Here is a 19789-nt window from a genome sequence, read left to right on the forward strand (position 1 = left end):
TTAAAAATTTATTAAGGTGATGAACAGGGGGGTTACAGTTACATAAGTAAGGTTCTTTTTTTTAAACACTGTTATTTTGTTTTATGTGTTTTACATTTCCAAAGGAACCTAACCTGTAAAAAAAAATATATATATATATATATGACTTCAAGTGATATAAATCACTTCTATTATTATTTATATTAATATTTATATAAGTGATTATATATGTATATATTTATATATAATCACTTATTCATCAGTAAACTATGATTTCATACAAAATAATGTGTCACAAAAATGCCATTGTCAAAAAATTAAGAAATAAACTATAATAAAGCTGAAGCCAAAAGTTATACCAGGCACTGATCATTAATCATCATTGCCCCAATTTTTCTAGATAAAAACTTTATTATGTACGGAAACTCATCTTGCTTTTATACCCCTGATCAGACTGTAGTGGCAAATACTCAAAGATCTAAATTTAGTGATGGCTGATTAAATAATCTGCTTCTCATCCAACTTTAGCCAATGAGATATGAAAAATCTAATAAGGAGGTGAGGGAGGGGAGAGAAGAACAGAGGAGGAAAAACAAGGAGGAAGAAACAAGAAGGGAGAGAAGGAAAAGGGAGGACAGGAGGAAAGAAGGGAGTGAGGATGAAGGACAAGAAGGAAATCAGCCACCTTCTTTTGAACACTGTTGAGTGAACATGTGATGAATCATCTTGCAAGCAAGTGGGGTTAAGCCAAAGATCTAGAAGGGACCTCAACATTCTGAGGGAAACTAGCAGAGGGAAAGATACAAAGAACCAGTCTCTATGATAGCACTACTGATTCACTAAGATTCAAACCTATAATTGCTCTATCTCTGAAGCTTCTAAGTGAGATAATAAAGGCCCTTTGTTTTCAAAAATCACTTTCAGGTGAGTTTTCTGTTTTTCCTACTGCTTTCTTCTATCTGCATAGAGAAAACTAGATTAAATGTCATGGACACTGGATATTTACTATAACTAATTAAATATAATTAATAATAATATAATTGATTACGTTAGCCTTGTCTGTAATTTCATGATTAGCGTTAATTAATTTCCTAATAGGATAAAAGGCAAGCCAAGTGGTTATTTTTTATCATTGAAATTTCTATAAAGTCAAAAACATTTCGCTAGAAATTTTAGTGTACGCAGACAATGACATGGAATTTTTTTGTCTTTTCTTTTTTGGTATTAGCAATCAAACCCAGGACATTGCATTTGCTAGGCAAGCACTTTGCCACTGAACTACATTCCAGCCCAGACATGGAATTTTAATTCTCCCAGCTCTGCTTTTTTTTTTTTTGAAACACAAAGCATCCTTGACAAGTTTTCATTTCTGTGGTAAAGATCTGTATATGGCTAAAAAATCTATTTATAGATAAGAAATGTGGCTACATGACAGTCCATGGCTCAATAACAAATCATAGGTCTAAGTTATCACTTAGTTTGGATGTGAATTCAACAGCAGAATAATGACAGTTACCAAGGATGTGTACCTGCTGTCACTTCATACTAGTGTTGCCTGTCAAAATGTCTCTTTTTCTTATACAGAGGCCAAAGAATTTTTTTTATTATTGCAAAAATACCATACAGAGGGCTTACAATTACATGGGCAAGATAGTGAGTACCTTTCTTATCAAGCCTTGTGGCCTCCTCCTTTGTTTCCCCTTCCCATCTCCCACTGCCTCCCTACCATCACCCCCACATCCCCCGCCTCCCACCCCACCAAAGGTGTAAAGTTCATTTTTCAACATAACGTCTTGTACATCTCATTGTTGTAATGGGTCCACCTGTAACCTTATTTAAACAGTTTGTTTTTTCCCTTCCCCTCCACAAATTATATCAACATCAAATACAATGAAAGCAGGGCTTATACCCTGGGGGAGGTACATACAAAGCAACAAAGAAATCATCTTATAAATATGTTGGAAACAGTCTCAAGAAAGAAAAAAGCATTTGAAACCTTATCTTGGGGTTCATTTTGCCTAACATCAACTTGTCTGACAGTTTCTGTTTGTCTCAGACAGTTATTGGAAATAAGGGAAAACCATGGGACCTATATTTCTCCAAAGACCTATATTTCTCCTGGCTTACTTCACTTAATATAATTTTTTCCAAGTCTTTCCATTTCCTAACAAATGGGTAATGTCATTCTTTCTGATGGAGGCATAGAATTCCATTGTGTATATATACCACATTTTCTTGATCCATACATCTACTGAGGGGCATCTGGGTTGGTTCCATATCTTAGCTATGGTAAATAATGCTGCAATAAACATAGTTGTGCTGGTAGCTTTAGTATGGTCTTGTTTGTGATCATTTGGGTAAATGTCCAAAAGTGTGGTTGCTGGGTCATAGGGGAGCTCTATGTGGAGTCTTTTGAGGAACCTCCATACTACTTTCCAAAGGGCTGAACAAGTTTACACTCCCACCAACAATGCAGTAGGGTTCCCTTTTGGCCACATCCCCTCCAGCATCTGCTGTTATTAGAGTTCTTGATTATAGCATTCTAACTGGGGTGAGGTGGTATCTCAGTGTTGTTTTGATTTGCATTTCTTTTATGGCTAGAGAGGTTGAGCATTTCTTCATGTGTCTATTGGTCATTCTTATTTCCTCTTCAGAGAACTCTCTTTAAGTCTTTAGCCCACTTATTTATTGGGCAGTTATTTCTTTGAGAATTTGTTGTTGGTAGATTTAATGTTTTGAATTCCAGGTATATTTTAGATATGAGACCCTTGTCCATTGTATGGCTAGTGAAGATCATCTCCCAATGTGTGACCTTTCTATTGATCTTGCTAGCTATGTCCTTTGCCATGCAGAAGATCTGCAGCTTCATGCAGTCCCATTTGTCTAAACTTTCTTTGATTTGTTGTGTTTCTGGGTCTCTATTAAGAAAATTTCGGCCTGTGCCAAGGAGACCTAGGGTTTCTCCTATTCCTTCCTGTAATGTTTTCAGAGTGTCTGCTTTGGCTCCGAGGTCTTTGATCCATTTGGAGTTGATTCTGGTGCAGGGTGATATATAAGGTTCTAGCTTTAGTTTTCTATAGGTGATTAACCAATTTTGCTAGCACCATTTACTGAAGAGACTGTCTTTCTTCTATTCTATTTTTTAGCTCCCTTATCAAAGATTAGGTGGCTATAGGTCTGTGGGTTCATTTCTGGGTTTTCAATTCTATTCAATTGGTCCTGAGGTCTGTTCTTGTGCCAGTACCAAGCTGTTTTGCTACCAGCACAACTATGTTTATTGCAGCATTATTTACCATAGCTAAGATACGGAACCAACCCAGATGCCCCTCAGTACATGAATGGATCAAGAAAATGTGCACACACACACAATGGAATTCTATGCCTCCATCAGAAAGAATGACATTGCCCCCATTTGTTAGGAAATGGTAAGACTTGGAAAAAAATTACATTAAGTGAAGTCAACCAGGCCCAAAGAAACATAGGTCCCATGGTTTCCTTTATTTGCAATAACTACTTTATGTCTGGGACAAGTAGAAAGGCTCAAAAGCTGCATACATATGGCCAGATAAGATGAAGTTAAGCGAAATTAACCCGAAGATAGGGACAGGAGTGTTTTGTTTTTCTTTCTTGCTGTTGTTTCCAACGTATTTATAAGGTACCATGTGATTTTTTTGTTGTTTTGTATGTCCCTCTCCCACGGCGTGACCCCTGTTTTCACTGTATTTGATGTTGGTATAATTTGGGGAGGGGAAGGGAAAAAACAAATTGTTTAAATAGCGATACAGGTGGACCCATTTAAACAATGAGATGTAGAAGACACTGTTGAAAAATGAACTTTACAATTTAGGGATGGGGGGGAGTGTAGTTGTGGTGGGGGGAGGGAAGAGATGGTAGGGGAAAAACAGAGGAGGAGGCAACACTGCTTGATAAGAAATGTACTCATTACCTTGCTCATGTAACTGTAACCCCTCTGTACAGTATTCTCACAATAAAAAACTTATTTAAAAACTCATCTTTAAGAAAATTATATATTAAGGCTTAATGTTGTAAAGATATTTTTAAGGGCTTGAAGGAAAACCCAAAAAGTTATGAATTGAGGAGAGTGTAATTTGTTGGACATTTTCTGCCACCAATCAATCCCATAGAGTGATCCAACAGCTCATCTTAAAATGATGTAATAGTTCCTAGAAAAGATGACAGACTCAAATGTGCACTTTCGAAAAAGGATCAAAGTATTGTTTCAGTAAAAAATGCCCACCATAAATAAGATGATATAATAAAGTAGATGAACAGATAAGATACTCATAGTGTTCTTGAAAAGCAAGATCTATCTATGAAATAGCAACCTAGATAATCTATGACCAAAAATTATTAGTGTTTATTTTCTTTTGGACGGACTTGCCAGGCGCTGGTGGCTCATGCCTGTAATCCTAGCTACTCAGGAGGCTGAGATCTGAGGATCACGGTTCAAAGCCAGCCCGGGCAGGAAAGTCCATGAGAGTCTTATCTCCAATAAACCACTAAAAACCCGGAAGTAGTGCTGTGGCTCAAGCGGTAGAACACTCGCCTTGAGCTGAAGAGCTGAGGGACAGCACCCGGGCCCAGAGTTCAAGCCCCACAACCGACAAAAAAAATAAAATAAAATAAAAATAAATTTAAAAAATTAAAAAAATGGACTCAATCTTCACTTAATGCACTAAAAGTAATTTTCATCCTTGGGAAACAATTTTTTCATTATTTAGAGAATACTTTATTAGTTTCTGTAATCAAACCCAAGTAGGTAAGGTCTTACATATTTAATATAGAACATTCATTTATCCTGGTACAAATGAAAAAAATAATAAATTAAACATTTAACAGACCAATATGACTGTTAATTTCTGTACAATGCCAACTCAATATGGTAAGCTGGGGTAGTTTTTCCAAAATTGACAGCACAACTAAAGTTTCTAATAATTCCAATTATATATGTGTATTTATTTTCTATCAAAAGATTAATAGGAACAGTATGCTATGCATCAATAGCAGCAACAGATTTTTTTCCAGGCTTTGCAGTCATCTGAACAAAGTTAGACAACTAACATTCCATTAATAACAAGAAACAAAAAGATTTTTAAAACCCTCCCTGAAATGAGAAGTTTCCTTACTGCTTTGGTAACTAGCACCATGTTTTTAGCTTCTCAATCATCATCTGGAAAGAAAACATTCTTTGGTAACATATTAAAAGCAGCTCAGATAAAGCACAGTCACTACTATGTATCATTCAGCAGGTTCGAGGTATTTTTACCTTCACAGAGGTATGAGACAGTACTGTCTTATGCCTATAATAGTAGAGGATACAATTTAGAAGTCATTATTGAGACTTGAATCTACTTTTCTAGCAGAGGATCCAAAGGACAGTCCTCAGGGAACTCTTAAGCGTTGGAAATTCATCGAGCTGCCAGTAGAGTAAGACACACTTTCCATTATGAAAATCATGAAATTACATTCACTATAGGAATGGCAGTTTAAAATCATTAAAACTGGGGCTGGGAAAGTGGCTCAGTGGTAGAGCGCTTGCCTTGCATGCAGGAGGCCCTGGGTTCGATTCCTCAGCACCACATAAGCAAAAAGAAAAAAGCCGGAAGTGGTGCTATGACTCAAGTGGTAGAGCGCTAGCCTTGAGCTGAAGAGCTGAGGGACAGCACCCAGGCCCAGAGTTCAGGCCCCACAACCGGACCCAAAAAAATAAAAAAAATAAAAAATTAAAAAAAATTTAAAAAAAATTAAATAAAATCATTAAAACTGGAAGGGAAAAAACAAATCATTTAAATAGGGTTACAGGTGGACCCATGGCAACAATGAGATGTACAATTTGGTGGGTGAGAGATGGGAAGGGATGGAAAGGGGAAACAAAGGAGGAGGCAACAATGCTTGATAAGAAATGTACTCATTACCTTGCCCATGTAATTGTGACCCCTCTGTGCGGTATTTTCACAATAAAAAAAACTACTTGACTAAAAAAATAATAAAATCATTAAAACTATTTTATCTGTGGAATTGAAGGAGATCTTGTTTATAATATTCTCTGAATTTTAACTTGTAATTATATCTGGAAGCTGCTGACTACTGCATTGGCAGACACTTTCTATGATTATGGTAGAACATGTTGCTAATAAATAATCATTTCTGTCATCCATATCACTTGGAAATACATCAGATTACAACTGGGTAAGAAAAGATTCCTATGGTCCAGCTTTCTCAGAAGTAGCCACAAGCCTGGACTTTGACAGTCATGTGTCCTTCAAATGATGAGTCAAACCAACATGGTTGGTGCTAGTTTTCTTGTGGAAATAAGATCCTAGAGCAGCAGTTTTTACTTTATAACAAGCAAATCTAGATCGAGTGACAGCATAAGAGAAACAATGAAGCAGTATAAGAAAGTGAGAGACGACGATTGATTCATGTAAATACAATAAAAGATAATAGCATCCAATAAATAACATGAAATAAAGTGACTAATCAATGTATAGCTATTATGAATGAATAATGTAGACTAGCATATTTTTTAAAAAAGTACAGTGTCTTATATTAGCGAAAAGTATAACCTCTATCAAGAAGTCAAAGAAAAGCATAAGTATATTTTAATGGTTATTTCTCATTTTAAAAAAGACCATAAAGATGGTAGAAGTCAAGATAAATAAGAATGAGAAGAGAGAATCTTGAACCTCAATTAGGTTTCTCCTCTCTCTGGTAATCATATTACCACCAACAGATCTTAGATTACCATTAGCCTTTATAAACTTTACCCCTTTCGGGTTGAAGCTCATCATTTTCTTTTTCATGAATTTAAAGACCTTAGGGCATTGTTTTCAACTTTCCATTCCAGATAGATGATCAAATCAAAGTTGACTATATCAGGCAAATAATGACAGGAAAGAACTTGGGATTTAAATAAAGAAACAGGTGAAGCATAGTGAAGCAAAAACTACCCAAAAGGAGTAAGAAAGTGTCATATAAGAAAAATAACATATAATAAAAATGACAAAGCCAGAGTTTAAGGGATTCTGAATCAAAGAAAGGGAAAAAAGAGAAACTGAATAAATCAAAGTACATTTAGCTCTGGGAAAAAAACTACCTAAAATGCACAAAACAGTGTTATTAAGCTGAAAATATAAATTCTGAAGACAATAAAATATGTGTAGATACAAACATAATTAGAATTGATGTTTATGTGTATGCATGAAAACATCACAATGAAATCCATTATTTTATAAAATTAATGTATATCCATATACTAAACAAAAAATTAAATTAAGTGAAAGATTTTTACTCTCTAATGGAGAAAAGGACCACAGAAGAAATGTCCCTGCTTGACATTTCTTATAATTGCTAGCAAGTTCGATTAATAAGGGCTCAGACCATACATTCTCTACTTTGTGTTTAGTGGCAAAGTAATTAACTCCCTAGATCTTTGTTTCCTAATTAATAAAATGGAGATGTTTAAAATACTATCTACCTATATTCCTCCCACGGTTGTTTTGGGAACAAAACTGATAATATGCAGGTTAAGTGCTAAGCATGGGTCACTGGCACATAGCAAATAATAATTGTCATCACTGTAATTATCAATAACACAGTTGAAATCAGACCTCAGGGATAATTCTGTTTATTTTATCTTTTTTTTCTTTCATCCAAAGAAATAAAAACTGAAGGACTCTACCCCAGATGACCATCTCTGTAATCCACCTCATCTCCAAATGCTGATAAACATTTACATGGAAAGCATATTTATCTTCTTCAAAATCCATTTTAAGCTATTGAACTAATACTCTCACCTTGGTAAATCATTTGAAATATACTGGACAATTGCATCCACAGCATTCTCATCCAGTACCTCCATTGGTTTCATCAGTGAGGATAAAGACCCACACAATGCTTCTCTGGGATCTTTTGCTTCTTCTATTTTGGCCACTTTCAGCTAAGAATGTTAAAAAATATTTAAATTAGAATTTCAAATTGGTAATGAGCATTTTCACAATTTTCTTCCCATCATGTTCTATACACAGCAATTATTAATAAAAAGTAAAAGAAGAAAAATATAAACACAAATCTCTAATTGGAATAATCCTAGTTATGAATAAAGAAATCTTAATTTGTTGTGAAGTATTTTAATTTTTGGTGTTTCCTAGAACACTGCTCATCTAACCAACTCATATGAGAATATGTTAATGAAAAAGCACAGCACAACGCATTTTAATGCATTTTTTTCGTCTACTCTCATCCCTTCCTTTTTGAACTCCTTTTAAAAGCACTTTCCTCTAAGACTTCTTTTTGTCACAGAATAAAGTCCCTGCTCTCAGAGATCATATTCATGTTATTGCTTTCCCACCCAAGTTTATTGTGTTAAAAGCTCAAAGACATAGCCTCTGTGTTAAGGGAAAGACAGGCATAGAGAACATGAATAAAAGACCAGTCTCCAGGCTTACATATAGTGTCTAGACACCATCTTTGGTTGTAACATGAGCTCAACTGTAGAGTAAAAGCTTATCAATGTGTGTGGCGGGGAGTAAGTTCCTAAAGAAACCACAAAGCTAAGCTAAAATCTTATGACTGACCTCTAAGTCAGATCTCAAACATTGTATAAGCGAGAAATAAAAATGTGTATCACTCTAGCAGATTCTCCACTGATCTTCTCAGATGTGACCATGGAATAAAATGTAACAGGACAACCTTTCCCCAGAGCCAGAGTGATGGAGTCGTCAAGGAAATTGCTCCACTCCAAGAGAAACAAGCCTTTGCAATTCCCATGTAACTTAGCATTAATAGTCATCCAGAGATGTGGTGGATGTACTGCTTTCTACTGTAGAGTTCACCAGGCCACCTGAACTTAAAGAAAACATTATACATCAACCCACCAGCCTAGATTCTGAGCTATATTCAAATGAATTGAATTTGAAGTTTTCTGCACATGATAAACACAAAGATATTTCAATGGTCAAATTACTGGATTGTGAGCTGGGCACGGGTGCTCACACCTGTAATCCTGGCTACTCAGGAGGCTGAGATCTGATGATCACAGTTCAAAGCCAGCCAGGCGAGAAAGTCCATGAGACTCTTTTTTTAAATAAGTTTTTTATTGTGAAAATACTGTACAGAGGGGTTACAATTACTTGAGCAAGGTAATGAGTACATTTCTTATCAAGCATTGTTGCCTCCTCCTTTGTTTTTCCCCTACCATCCCTGCCCTCCTCATCTCCACGATTATGCCCCAACCCCGCAGCCAAAGTTGTAAAGTTCGTTTTTCAACATAGCATCTTGTACATCTCATTGTTGCAATGGGTCCACCTCTATTCCTATTTAAACAATTTGTTTTTTCCCTTCCCCTCCCCAAATTATACCAACATCAAATACAGTAGAAACAGAGGTTATACTGTGGGGGAGGGACATACAAAGCAACAAAGAAATATCTTATAAATATTTTAGAAACAATAGCAAGAAAGAAAAAAACCACTGTGTCCTTATCTTGGGGTTCATTTTGCCTAACATCATCTTATCTGACCGTTTCTGCTTGTCTCAGACATATACTAGTTATTGCAAATGAGGGAAACCATGGGAGCTATGCTTCTTTGAGCCTGGCTTACTTCACTTAATACAATTTTTTTCCATGAGACTCATCTCAAATTAACCAGCAAAAACCTGGGAGCAGAACTGTGCCTAAGGTGGTAGAGCACCAGTCCTGAGTAAAAGGCGTAGACAGCATGCAGGCTCTGAGTTCAAGCCCCAATATCAGCACACACAACAAAAATGTAAAGAAAAAAGTAGGTTAATCTACTTGTAAGTTAAAGCAGTTTGAACTATGTGAATATGGTAGACGTTTAATTATTATTAGATGAATCTCAATAGGAAAAGATACACATCTTCTCACAGTTTAATAAGACAAGGTGCTTTTCTCTTCCCAGAACGCTTGTGGAAATTCCATTGGAGACCAAAGAGCTATTGGCTTTCATACTGTCTATCACATTCCAAGCCTCTCATTTATTTCTGAAGACTTAAATCCAACCCTTAAAACATTTTGCCCACCCTCCTTGGATTCTTTCATAAGTTCAGTCCTTCCTAACTAGAGACTATTGATTTTTAAAAGTACAGCAGCATATACTTATGCAGAATTAGAGAGTAAATTATTTTGCAGAATGAAATCTTTTTGACTATTCCAGTGTGTTTATTGCATAATTCAATTACTTGAAAATAAATGTGCACTTGTTCAGAATTACCTCATGAAATATGGCAATCATTTTTACTTATGCTTGCTTACAACCTTAATTTTCAATGAAAGAGAATAATTTTAGAGATGGGTAGTTTTATTCTGTAAAATAATTTCAAGATGCTTTAGGAGAATCAGTTATGTAAGTGTAAAATCATTACCATTATTAAGCCACAGTATTTCTTCTTTACTGTTACTATAAAAAAACAGTGCCAATTCTTCTTTGCTGTCACTATAAAAACAATGACACCCCAGTAAAACTTGAACATGTTCACAGGGTAAGTATAATATGCAGAACAGTATGTCAGATAATGTTTCTTACCTTATTAAATAAATAGGACTAACTGAACTAATTACTAGTCCAAAATTAAAGAAACAAAAGCATGTTGATGGACATTAAATGCTATGGGGTAACAAACATAAATGGAAGCACTGCCTTATGGTTTATTAATCCATGCAGTTTATTTACTGACATACTAACAAGCTACTAGCTGTTACTTCCTATTGTAACAGTTTTACATGAATATGTGTTCCTTTCTCTCATGCTCATTCTGCAATCCAATCCATTATTATCAACAAAAGGTATTTGAGTCCACAGTGGTTATGGCACTTGGGCACTAAAGCCAGGCAGCATCTAGACAGCATCTGGGTTTGCATCCCAGTCTCTGTGTCACTTTGGGCATGTCACATAAGCTATTTGTCCTCCAGTTTCTTCATCTGTAAAATGGGGATTCAAAAGTGCCCATCTAGTAAAGCAGACAAATTGGCACACGGTTGGTGCTGTATGTCAGCTACTAAAGAACCGTGTTTCCGTGTGCTCAAGTTGGGGAACTAAGTCTCTAGTAGCATTTCATGGAGCATTTTCAAGGAGCATGCAAGTATGGATAGTTTAATGATTATCAGTTTCCAGATTCTTCTCTCCCATATATATGCTTCCTGGCAGAGCATTTTCCCAACAAGCTGCCTGTCAGAATTACACTTCTTTTATGCTCATTGCAGGCCCTCAAACCCAGAGGCAACTTCACAATGGCTTTAGTCATGTTTTAATGTAGTATTATATCTACACAATACAGTTTCAGCCATTAATAATAAAATTTTGTTGTTTCCTGAAAAAGATGGAAAGGAGATCATTATGATCATGATGTTAATGGAACAAGCCTATGGAAACTAGCAAGGGGTGAAGGCGGGGAGGGAAATAAAACAAAAAAAAACCAATACCATGCTGGGAGCCGATGGCTCATGCCTGTAATCCTAGCTACTCAGGAGGCTGAGATTTGAAGATCACGGTTCAAAGCCAGCCCTGGCAAGAAAAGTTTTTGAGACTCTTATCTCTAATAAACCACTCAGAAAACCAGAAGTGGTGTTGTGACTCAAGTGCTAGAGTGCTTGCCTTGAGCTGAAGAGCTGAGGGGCAGGGCTCCGGTCTAGGATTCAAGCCCTGTGACCAGCAAAAACAAAACAAAAAACAACAACAACCAAAACCAAGACCATGATAATGAAAGGGGAACCACTAGGAGGTGAAAAGACAGGAAAAGAAAAAAGACAGAGCAATAGAGGGAGTGTTCAAAATCAAACCACATTATATACTCCTAAAGAAATGTCATGATGAAACCCTTTTTTAAAAAAAAACAATTTAATTTATGCTAAGAATAAAGAGAAATTTAAGTAACACTTCACTAATCTGTAACATATATGGATTTTTTTCTTCATGATGTTTGGTTGGTTGGTTGGTTCTCGTTTGTTCTTTTGATGCCCGTGCTGGGTCATGAACACAGTGTCTCTCATTTTCATTTAGCTTTTCTGCTAACAGTGCTCTACCACTTGCACCATGCTTCTGGTCCCAGCTTTTTGCTGGTTAACTATTTTATTCCTTCCCCAAACTCCCAGGCTGGCTTCAATTAGAGCAGCTAGATTATTGGCATGATTCACTGATCCCTGGTTCTTTGAATAAGTTTAATAAGTACCCAAAAATGGTTACATTGCCAGGTACCAGTAGCTCACACCTGTACTTCTAGCTATTCAGGAGGTTGAGGTCTGAGGATCGCAGTTTGAAGGCAGGGAAGTCCAGAGACTCTTAGTTCCAATTATCCACCAGAAAAGCAGAAGTAGTACTCTGGCTAAAAGTAGTAGAACACTAGCTTTGAGGGAAAATGCTTAGAGACAGCATCAAGGCCCTGAATTCAAGCCCTATGACTGACGAAAAAGAAAAAAAATGGTTAAAGTTACTTTCAATAAGTGTGTACTATTAATAGTTATATAAAAAATTCAATCTTATTCCTCTCATCTACCTGTACTCAGTGGTACACACTTGCCCAACATGTGTGAGACATAGAATTTAATTGTCCTCACTGCCAAATAGAATTGTTCTTCCACTTGTAGTTTTATCATAGACAATGTAATCATAATTTTGATTAACTTGTCCTTATAATCAATTTCAGGTAGATAGCAATGGCTTACACCTATAATCCTAGCTACTCAGGAGGCTGAGATCTGATAGTCAGAGTTCAAAACTAAACTGGGCAGAAAAGTCTGAGAGATTCTTATCTCCAATTAACCAGCAAAATGCTGGAATTGGGTATGACCTAAGTAGTAAAGCATCAGACCTGATTGAAACAGCCAAAAGAAAGAATAGGCCCTGAGTTCAAGCCCCAGTATCCATACACACACACACACACACACACACACACAATTTGAGAAACAACTAGAGTTACTGCAGAAATGTCCATATTGAAGTTCAAATAAATAGCATATAACAATGATATGCCTTAAGAAGAATATCATATTCTTGGAATTAGCCACTGTTATAATATTTGAGTATTTTCAAAATCTCATTTATGATTTTAAAGATTATCTTTTTAAACAAAGGTTTGGCAAATTTTACAATAGTTTTAGAAAAGTTATTCTAGAATGGGTAGTGAAATTTTCACTTTTTGAAATTATATGCACTCAATTTTTCAAATCATATTCAAGGAGGAATTTCAAAGAATAATAAGTGACATTTTGTGATTATAAATGATTTCAATCATATTTAAAATACTTAACCATATTTAAAACATTCAATTGTATTTTAAAATATTTAAAAAATGATATTCACATTTGTGCAAATATGTGTGTTTGTATGTGTATGTTAAACTTCCAGGTATTTTAAAGAAAGCTGAGTTCAAAATATCTAATTAGCCCAATGTCCCCTTTCATGGGGACATGAGAACATATCCAATTATCTTGAAAAAGGCAATTAAAATTACTATTAATAATCTTAATTCTAAGATGTGTTATAATTTATTTGATAATTACATTTCCCACAAAGATACTGTCAACATAAACTGTGAAAGTGTAGATCCATCCTGTTTACAAGTAGGAGAGACAATATGCTCACTGTTCTGTTGTACTTAAATGCTGTATTGCAGTTTTTCTTAACAGGCAATATGTGAGATGAAACATGTCTGATTTTATGCTTTATAACTTCCATTCTGAATATATTCAAGTAAAATATATTCAAGTACAACACATGTCAGAAAACAATTTAAATAAACTAAGAAAAATAGTAACTGTGTCTTTCATTTTAAACATACATGTTATGGTTTAAATATAATCTTCAATCAGAAATGCAAGATATTTATATGTCCTGATTTATGAAGCTACTATGATTAAATATTTGATCTATTTGGAATTCAGGTTTTATATTTTCATAAATTTATTCTGAATCAAAGTGTGAGTCCATAATATTGGAAAAAAATCAAGAGATTATGTTTTGAGAAGATGCATGATTTTTTAAATTAATTATTTCTATCAATTCCACTGATTCTATAAGGAAGAAAAGAATAAATACTATTTTGATTTTTAATACATACTGGAAGAAAATGTACCCTTTAAATCAAGGTGAGGTTTACTATTATTGTTGTTTTTCTTCAAAAACATACATTAGAATAAATATTTTTCTAAATACCAAAATAAATACAATACATGGTTCTGGCATATTTATTTCTTTGAAAAGGTGTTCTGAATCTTAGACAACATAAATACTAAGTAGTGTGGCGGTTGCCATGGTAACAAGTAAATAGCCTAAAATACATACAATTTATCAAATGTATCCACATTTCCCATAAATATGCATTTTTGTAGGTAAAATATTCATTTTGCTTTATTTCCTTATTTAGAAAGAGAAGCATGTTATTCATTAATGATAAATGATTATTATGTAGCAATGGAATAAGCTCCAAGAATTTTTAAATAAACATAAAACATTTAAAGGTTTCAATTTTTATTATTTTGTTATTTTTATTATCCAATATAAAGACAGGAAAAAAACTCCTTTTACTCAATATGATTTTAATAGTATTCTAGTTAGGGTAAAAGCTCATAAACTTCTTTTCCTTCCAAAATGAAACCCCCTTTTCTTTTGCTTAAGTTTATTATTCACATGAAGTAATTCAGCACTTGACCTTGGAAAACATAAAGCTCTGTTGAACACAAAGAAGCACAAAAAGGTTAATGCTAATCCAGGAGCAACTACTTGAATAAATGATGTGAGAATCTTTATATTAGTTTTTCCCTTTCTCCTCTCTCTATGCCAAGTAGAATTTTCTGTTTTACCCGAGAGGCACAGAGACTACATCGCACAAGACATGTGAATTTTATACTTCCAGCCTAAGAAAGTTTAACATATATTTATACAGTTGGAAAGGGAAGCAATGTTATTAGACATACAAAAAATGTACCTCTATGAAAGAGACCAAAATAAGCTAATCAAAACAGAACAGAAAAGTTGTTCAACTATTTCTGTGAAATACAATTTTCAAATCTGATGGCATGTACTTAGGCTTCTAATTTGTTAACTATTCTGTGGTGAAATTTAAATTTTAAAAGATAACTAGCTAGATAGGGCATGAAATGTGAGGTAATAAAATGGTGCCTCACACCTTCATAAGGAAACCTTGTGCTGTGACAACTAAGCCTGCAAAAGTAAAATTAATATCATTACCACAAATATGCGTGATCCTTTCTACTTTCACTGAGATCTCATTTACTTATGCAAATAATGCCAGACAAAAGTAATTGCTATTGTGTTTTTATGAACATAGAGTCTCTAATGTAAAAAATGCACAAGCTCCTTCTTATCCTCAGATATGTTGCTATTTCTAGAGCAAGTACCAAACTTCGTAGGTACTATGTGTTCTTTACATATGCATTTGCAAATGGAATATCTTTTCTGTCCTCACTAAGCACTTATCATGCACTGTGGCTTTGCAGTACGTGTTGTAACAGGAAATCTGCAGTAGCATGAATATCCATTTCCTGCTTTACAATCTCATGTGTTTATATTTAGTGCATCCAGGGAAGGAAGTAAGGGTCTTGTACCCTCTGAGCAAGTATTCTACTAGTTGAGTCATGACCTCAATCCTTTTACTATTTTTGTTGTTGTTAGTTTTTCAGATTGTGTTCTGCACATTTATCTCTTCAGTTGCTGAGATTACAAATTTATATTACCACATTTGACTTAATTTTTTTATTTTTAAACACAAATATTTAAAAGAATCTATTTAGCTTAGGTTTTCTCATAGAATTACCATTAGCAGTGAAGATTTATTCTTACTACAGATTTTTAGCAACCTCAGTGTATGAAGGATGGGAGGGTAGAGGAGGGAAAGGGAGGGCAGGGGAAAGGAGGGGAGAAATGGTTCCAATGGCAGGACACTTGCAAGTGTTCTAGCAAGAAGCCCTGAGTTCATATTCAAGTATTAAAAAAAACTCCGTCTTCAATGACCTCATAGTTAGATTCTAATTGCAACATAAGAGCTTTCAATGCATATATGTTGTGATATCAACACATGATATCACAACAGCATTTTATATATTGGGAAAGGCATATGTAAATTCTTAGCTACATAGTGGTGCATAATCTCAAAACATACATCATATTTATGAATTAAATTGAGATAATTTGATAATGGTATAACTGGCCAAATAGTCACTAGAAAATCTTATATGCACCTATATTCAAATAACTATATTCAGTTAACTTGGTGTTCTAAAGCTCTTCAACTCAAAATAGAAAAGATTAGGCTGACTGCTAGAAGTCAGCCTATAAGTGAAAAAGAAATGATTCCATCTTCACTGCCATTTGGCACTGAGCCTGAATCAGGTTTGATTCAGTTCTGTGTATTATAGCTTCCATTTTGCCAGTGAGGAGATGTAGCTACAATGACCACTGCACCATGAACCACTATGTTCTCTGACACCTAAACTTAATGTCTCTGCTTTCTGCCAGTCTCTTTTCTGTGCACTATATGCACTTAGGCAAATTTGTACATGCTTCATGTACTATTTCTTTGACAATATAATTTCCATTTTGAATTTTCCAACTTTACAAAAATTGTATACTGTGGTGATGGCAACCTCCTCACAATTTCCCTAATCTTGCCACAGTCATACCGATTCACTTAGAAGCAATACAATTTGGAACTCAGTACTTTGCAAAATTTTCCATTCAACTGTCTGCAGAGAGTGACCTAACTCCTGAGCTGTCAGCATAGCCTCAAGTGGCCTGGCACAACATGGTCATTAGAATATTGTACTTTTTCTGAAACATTAAAACACACAATGTCAAATTTATACAATATCTGTGTTAATTTTTAATATGTTTCCCAAATATAGTTTTCATTTGATGATAAACCACACAAAGGCCATAAGTACAAAGCATGTACTGAGAATAAGATTGGTGATAATATTTAAATAATACAGCTGATAACCTTCAGATTTATTCAGGATGCAGAAACATGACCCTCTATAACTTGATGATTGCCAAAAGAAAAACATCAAACTTCTTTTTACAGCTCTACGGTTTTTTTTCTTAAAGATAATTTATAGCTTTAAGTCTGATGTTTGATATTTACTTGTAATTCTTTGATTATAATCCTAACACCCACTAATCAGCATGGCTAAACTTTAAGCATGAACAGAGTATGCACAGTGAAGTGCTTGACATATTGAGGCACCATGCTAAGTAACTTGACCTCTTTTAAATAAGGAATAATGGGAAGAAAATTGTTCTGTTTGCCAAGTAAATAGAAATCTCTATGACTGAGGGTTTTCAAATTAGAGCAGTCTTTTAAAAGTATACTGTAATACAGCTTGCTTGAAGGGCAAGTTAATTTAAACTTTAGAAGACAAAGAAAGAATTTAAGTATCTGTTAAATATTTATGACTATTGATGCAGAATAGAAAGAACAGAATAGGTTACATTACATAGATAATTTGACTAATGCAAAGAAAAAATCTTAAACCTTTCCTTGTTATTCCTTTTAATCATTCCCCCCATCTTTCACTATCTTAAAGTATTGTAAATATTTATTTTTGCCTATACTAGAAAATGGAAACAACCGATTTTTAAAACAAGGGGAAGAAATTCGATAATTGGACATGTTATTTTAACTTGGGAAGGTGTGATATTAACCAATTCGTATCACTTAGAAACACATAAACTACTGGGAAATAATTAACATAGTATCTTAAAAGCCAATGTTCCAGATGAATTTATTGCCTTTCAATGATAAGGTCATATTATCATATAAGAAGTGAAAAGTATAATTTCAATATTGCAAGCCTTTTTATTCTCTAACTCAGCAGGAAAAATGATTTAAGAAGAAAGGAATCCAAGGATTGATTTCATTTAGAACAAATCTTAGCTTCCTTTGTTTTAGCTCCATCATTCTAAGTTCTTTCAATTTCTCAAATTTAAATTTCAGAATTTCCTAGCCAGAAGTAAGTGGCTCAAGCCTATAATCTCAGCTACTCAGGAGGCTAAGCTATGAGGATCAAGGTTTGGAACAAACCTGAGATACTGTTAACTCCAGTCAAGGAGCAAAAACCTGGAACTAGAGGTATGGCTCAAGTAGTAGCGCTCCAACATGAGTGAAATAGAGGACAAGACCTGGAATTCAGGTATACAACACACACACACACACACACACACACACACACACACACACACACACATTAATTGCTATTTGCTTTCCAACCTGTTAATTTTTCTTTTTTTTCTTAGGATTTGAAGTGTCCTGCTGCTTGAACCAAGTGGTTGTCCTAAGACAAGACATAAATCCAACTTAGGGAAAAGTTTCTAGAGGAAAAGAGAAAGCCCTTGTAAATGAATTAAAAAGATTATATATAGCTGGGAATTGCAACAAAATTGTGTTTTAAAATGCTTAATTAGGCCGGCCACTGGTGACTCATGCCCATAATTCTATTTATTCAAGAGGCTGAGATTTTATGATCATAGTTTGAAGACAGCTTGGTTACGAAATTCTGAAATACTTGTTTCCAATAAACTATCGAAAAGGCAGAAGCGGACCTGTGGATCAAGTGGTAAAGCACTAGCCTTGAGCACAAAAGCTCAGTGATAGCACCCTGTCCCTGAATTCAAGCCCCAGAACTAGCATCAAAAAATGCTCAATTAATAACACTTGAAAGTTAAAGATTGTGGAAAATAACTATTATTTGGTTAAAGAAGGGAAATAATGTAAACAAGATGAGAAGTTTCTGTATCATGAATCTATATGAGTATATACCAGGAGAGTAAGAACATGACTATGATTAGACAAAGACCCAAACAAGAAAAGAAGTCATATATATAGCGTGTTTAGAATAGGGGAAGAGTCTGATTATGATAAACTGAGCTATTGATAGGAAAAAATATTATTCCTAACTTTTGTTATCAGTTAAAACAATGTTAGGTATCTTACAGAGAAAGTTTGATCACTAAATTATTGTTTGATCCTAAATTTCTTTCTATACTTAAGTACCAGAGAAATACTCTATCATGGCAGTTCCCAGGTTAGAAAGGGAAGAGTACTTTATTGTTATTTATATCACTGGACTAAGAAAGAAATGGGAACGAGTATTTACTCTTAATCTCTCCCACCCCCCTCACTTCTGGAAACACAAAGCAATCACACACTCTTTCCTTTGCCTCTTAAGGCACTCCAGACCACGAAGTTTTATAACTAAAACATTGTAATGAGAATAGTAAGGAGGGAATATTTATATTTATCAAACCAATGCTGAAATCAATCATTTATTTAATAACTGAAAAGATACAACTAAAATAAATGGTCCTGTAGCTTCAGTAGATGGGAAGGCAGTGTATCACATGGCCAAGCTCACTGGACCTGGGTCAAGTTCTGGAGCTCGAAACTAAACTCTCTTGGGTTCATTTTTCCTGATCTGATTTTTTAAAATGGGAACGAAAAGACTGTTAAAAGTCCTTTCATCACTAACATATTAGCCACTTAAGAGAATATTTCAGATAGAAGATGACTGAGATATACTGGAGTGTGGTCTTTTTGAACCTGCCACACAATAAATCTCCTTTCTCTGCAAAGAATATCTAGAAATATTTGTTTCCTCTTCTTTTGTGTTACTAACTGTGCCATATTTGGATAGCTTAAATTTCTGTAAACTGAAGCATGGGAAGATGTTCCCTGTCTTTGGAAAAACATGTATTTTTTTCAAACCAGTTTATCTAAAGAAAGAATTGGTACTTTGACCAAAAAGCCAAACAGGTATGCT

General features: G+C 34.7%; 1 protein-coding gene across 1 annotated transcript in view; it reads right to left on the reverse strand.

Moving 5' to 3' along the window:
- The window catches only part of Dcdc1 (doublecortin domain containing 1), a 118913-nt gene extending 110122 nt beyond the window's left edge, over positions 1 to 8791 (reverse strand). Inside the window, exons 1-2 of the mRNA XM_013019549.1 lie at positions 8630 to 8791; positions 7797 to 7939 (exon numbers count right to left, since the gene is read on the reverse strand). Of these exons, the coding sequence (XP_012875003.1) occupies positions 7797 to 7939; positions 8630 to 8791 (305 nt within the window). The remainder of the gene's footprint in view (positions 1 to 7796; positions 7940 to 8629) is intronic.
- Positions 8792 to 19789: the final 10998 nt, after the last annotated feature.

Source organism: Dipodomys ordii, unplaced genomic scaffold (genome assembly GCF_000151885.1).
Source record: "Dipodomys ordii isolate 6190 unplaced genomic scaffold, Dord_2.0 Scaffold46, whole genome shotgun sequence".
Taxonomy (NCBI): Eukaryota; Metazoa; Chordata; class Mammalia; order Rodentia; family Heteromyidae; genus Dipodomys; species Dipodomys ordii.